The following is a 4930-nucleotide window of genomic DNA, read 5'->3' as shown; positions in this document are numbered from 1 at the left end:
AGCATAATATTGATGAGAACATCAATTACCCCCCAAAATTATGAAAACCTTTTCCATTTCACAAATAATAGAAATATTAATGACATATGGTTTCAATATTGATTTAAGCTTTCAATGTTCTTAGTCTCTGTAGTGAAGAAAATGGAATTGTACTTTCTTGGTTATTGAGCAGAAGTCTTTTAAATATCCAGCTCAATATATGGTTTCACATCTTGGAGGGACAATTTTTGAAAATCATTTTGAGATTTTCCTTAAAGTCTCATTTTTTTATTTCAGTCTTTTTCATATATATAATGTAAATTTATATATATATATATATATATATATTTATGGTCAAGAGAAATGAAATCCTCCAGTGGTCATGTTCAAAAAATTCTCATTCTTTACATTTATATCAAATTTTTTGTATCAGAAGGGAACAACATGTTTCATATTTCCTCAGGAGACATGAATATAATTCCATCCATCAGAGTTCTTACATGATTCAAAATTATTCAAATTTAAACTGTGGTTTTAATATTAATTGTTCTTTTTCTACTTACTTCATTTTGTTGATAAAATTGATGATTGCTAAGAAGTTCTATAAGAATATCATTGTTCCTGCTTGAGAGGCATTTATCAAAGGCAGGAAAGAAGGCTGGAGGGAAAGGAAGGAAGGAAGAAGAAAATGGAAAGGGAAAAGAAAGAAAAGGAGAGAGTTATACATTTTACATAGCAAAGCAAAGCAAGTTGACATTGATCATTCACAAAATTGTTTTCCACTCTGACTTCTGAGTCTATCACAGCACTTTAAATAATTATGTTTCTTGAAGAATTTTCATCAATAGCTCTAAAAATGAATGGTAGGTTACTTCATTAGATTATAAAACTTCAGTATTTTCTAATATATATCTTACCTGATTCTCCTTTAACTTTAAAGTCATGAAGACTTTTAAGTCTTCCTGAATCCATTGTTTTGGAAAGCATTGCCTTCCTTACTCAGCCAATTTACATTTTATGAGCCTATAAACACATTCATATATGTACATTAATATTTATAAACAAGATATATGTGTACATGTTATTGAGATATGTATGTATGAAGGTATTTCAATTTGATCATATTGTATATGTGTGCAATATATGAATAACATATAATTTAATAATATGAGTACATTCATGAAGACACATACTTATGCATATATACACATAAACATACAGATACATACAAATATATGAGTATATACATAAAATATATTCTTTCAATCAATTGAACTCTTTAAAGGAAAGCATTAGATAAAATACATGACCTATCCAATTCGTTCCTTTATTTCTTATTACTTTCCTGTCACTGTTTTTCTAGTCTTCTTAAATCTTACTGTAACTTTTCTTTCCAGGGACACTGGTCTCCTTACAGTTGCTCAAAAAATTACACTCCATACCTCAGCCCTGGGTAGATTTTAGGTCTAAATCCCTTGCCTTAAATATAGGGGTGGATGAAGAGGAACTAAAAACATAGGGTGATATTAGACGGAAGATGCTAAAGTGTCTGAAAGGAAAATTGATTATTCCCCAGTTGTAGCTTGGATTAGTCTTGTCCCTAGTCATTACTGACCTTTGCAAAGTAAAGATTTGGGTAAATGAATTGGCAAAATGAGAAAAAATGTCTGAATGTCAATCTCTTTCATTTCTAAGCTACTCACATTTATTAAATGCAAATTCTGGGCAAGTACTATGTAGGTATTAAAGGGGACAAGCTATTTCTACCAGGATAACTATTTTTCTTGAGAACTGATGGGGTTTGTAACATATAATGAAAACTGATAAATAACATTCTAAAAAGCCTAATAGGGGAAACCCTGCTTCTCTTGATTCCTATTCCATATGGGTAGGAGTTATTCCCATTGGGAGGCTGAAAAATTAGAACAGTTTGCAGGCGAAAACTTGAAAGAGGTAGCATATAATAAAGAGGATTGGGAAAGTCATGCTCTTTTACTAGTGTACATTTCAGAGAGTATGAAGGACAATCTTCAGGATGAGCATGATGAACTGAAGAGTCCATTCTTTCAGTGTCTTCTTTCTCCTGTTCTTACTTTTACTTTGTGGTCCTGAGCAATGGGCTTAGAGCATTTATCATATTCTTTATCAATTTACCTTCTCACTTTTTACATTCAGGGAGTAAACTCTTCTCAACTCAGATATTTTAACCAAAATGATATTTGAAACAGCATTTCAGGTAGAATAGTGAATTGAGTCATTCCAAGAGAGAAGGCTGAGAAGCTGGGCTGACTGGTATTTTAGTCCATTAAAGAGACTTAATTTGAAACTAGGATTGTGCTATATAATAATTGAGTTAATCTTTGAAAATACTTCCCTTCCTCTTTCCAGAGAAATAGGTGTTAATGATAAACTAACTTATGCTTATGCATTTAATTTTATGCTTCCTTACAAATGAAGTCTAATTCCTATTTTTTTTTTTTTTGAGGCAAATGGGGTTAAGTGGCTTGCCCAAGTCCATACAGCTAGGTCATTATTAAGTGTCTGAGATGAGATTTGAACCCAGGTACTCCTGACTCCAGGGCCAGTGCTTTATCCACTATGCCACCTAGCTGCCCCAATTCCTAATGTTTAAATAGTACTGGAGTACAAGTGACTAGACCAACGTAAAATTGAAAATATTCAATTGGACTAGAAATTCCTCCAGAAAAACTAGACAGGTGAAATCTCATTAAGCATTCAGGAGAAATCTGAAAAAGTCAAGAAGTGTATCATGTTTTGGTATTCAGGAACTTGTTAGTCAGGTAGAGTTTATTCCTGAAAATTTCATGGGGCAAATATTTATTTCTTAACTGCATAATTGTAAAAGAAAAAAAAACCAGACAATTAAAAACTTCTAATTCACTGTAATAACAAAGCTAAATTTTTGCACCATACCTTTCTCATGGCATTCTTCATTTCTGCATTTCTAAGTGTGTAGATGAGAGGGTTCAGCATAGGTGCAATCATGGCATAAAATACTGAGAACTCTTTGTCATTATCTTTTGAATTGGGTGGTGTGATATAGGTGGAGATACAGGGTATAAAAAACATAAGAACAACCATAAAATGGGAAGCACAGGTGGAGAGGGCTTTCCGCCGACCTTCAGCTGAATGATTCCTGAGATGATATAATATGATGACATAAGATGTCAACAAAGCAAGAAAAGTTGTCAAGACAAACATTCCAGTGTTGGCAATGACTAAAATACTAGCTACTTGTGTGTCTGTGCAGGCGAGCTTTAAGAGGGGTTTTGAATCACAAAAAAAGTGATCTATTACATTAGGCCCACAAAAAGGTAACCTGAGGATCAAGAATAGCTGGGCAATAGAATGCCAAAATCCCACCAACCAGACGAGCACGATCAACATATTACATCTCTGCCTGTTGACAATTATCATGTAGTGTAAGGGTTTACAGATGGCAACATAGCGATCAAAGGCCATTAGCACCAGGATGAAAATCTCCACACCTCCCAATATATGAAAAGCAAAGAGCTGAGTCATGCAGCCATTGTAAGAGATAGTCTTGCTTGAGGCAATTATGTCACTAATCAGTCTGGGAGCTGTGGTAGAAGTAAGGCAGGTATCAATGAAGGACAAGTGACAAAGAAAGTAGTACATGGGTTGCTGAATCAGATGACTGTTGAATATGGTGATGAAGACAATGAAGTTCCCTAATAAGATAGCTAAGTAACAGGCTGTGAAAAAGGCAAAAGTGAATATCTTCATTTCTTCCTCAATGAAAAGTCCCAAAAGAATAAATTCAGTGACATTGTTACTATTTTCCATGGACTGAAAGTAAGAATTTCCTATACAGAAGTTTAATTAGCCTGAAAATATAAAGGACATGATAATGACTAGTTAATATCAAAATCATATTTTTTCGTGAATGTAAAGTCAAATCTCATATTAGTACTGCAAATTACACTATGTTCTGCAACCTGACCTCCCTTTATATTTTTAAATAAAGGATTAAAGAAACCCTTAGTATTATCTATCCCCTCCAAAAGTTTCAAAAATTTATTATCCACCCAATGGTTCTTTCTTATTCATTGAAATGCTTTTTGGTCCCAAAAACACAACACCATTTGTAAGGGGATAACAGTAGCCTAGGAAGATCCAGATTGTATATCAACATTAAAAGGGCCTTTTTCTCTCTTCTAGGATGTATGAAAAGTTCATTGGAACATAATAACTTTTAATGGATATGATTAAATATGAAAATAAATAATAATTTATATGTATATATTACCCTTTTAATGAAACACAAACCTATTCTAATTTCATCTTTCTTTGTGGGCTAAAAATTATAAATATAAACATTAAGTATGAATGTTAATATTTCAAAATTACTTAGGAAATTGAGGGTAAAAGCATTTAAAGGGAAATATCAAAAGCCAATAGCAAAAGAATTAGGTTTGCCAGGCCATTTTCCATCCAACATACCTCAGTGAATCATTAGATTAAATTCAATTAAATCATTTTTGTGTTTTGATACCCCAAACAACAACCAAATTAGAACACACACACACACACACACACAAACACACACACATCAAGATACACTCACTTTCTCATAAAAATATTATAAGTTCCAACTAGTAATGAGATGAATAAAAATGCAAAAATTTATTATCTAGAAACGGTTTAAAAAAGTTATCTTGTCACTAAGTGATAAGAACAGGGTTTTTTTTTTCTTCCAATAAAGGGCATCTAGAGAATAAAATGTAAGGATCTTCAAAGGCATGTATCATGTTCCATTTAACCATCAAAGAATTTCAAAATTGCTTCCTTTTTCCAATCTAAACCCCCCCTCCTATCTGAAGCATTAATTGTCTATTAGGTCTGGGACACAAAAGAGAGAGAGAGAGAGAGAGAGAGAAAGAGACAGAGTAACAGAGAGAGAGAGAGA

General features: G+C 32.8%; 1 protein-coding gene across 1 annotated transcript; it reads right to left on the bottom strand.

Moving 5' to 3' along the window:
• Nucleotides 1–2877: 2877 nt before the first annotated feature.
• Nucleotides 2878–3807, bottom strand: LOC141519637 (olfactory receptor 4P4-like). Its single transcript, XM_074231817.1, has one exon. It carries the CDS (start codon nucleotides 3805–3807, stop codon nucleotides 2878–2880), a length of 930 nt encoding a protein of 309 aa, XP_074087918.1.
• Between the last annotated feature and the right edge of the window lie 1123 nt (nucleotides 3808–4930).

This window comes from Macrotis lagotis, chromosome 3 (assembly GCF_037893015.1).
Source record: "Macrotis lagotis isolate mMagLag1 chromosome 3, bilby.v1.9.chrom.fasta, whole genome shotgun sequence".
In the NCBI taxonomy this organism is placed as follows: Eukaryota; Metazoa; Chordata; class Mammalia; order Peramelemorphia; family Peramelidae; genus Macrotis; species Macrotis lagotis.
The sequence above is the reverse complement of the archived record's forward strand: the minus strand, read 5'-3'. Positions and strand labels throughout refer to the sequence as shown.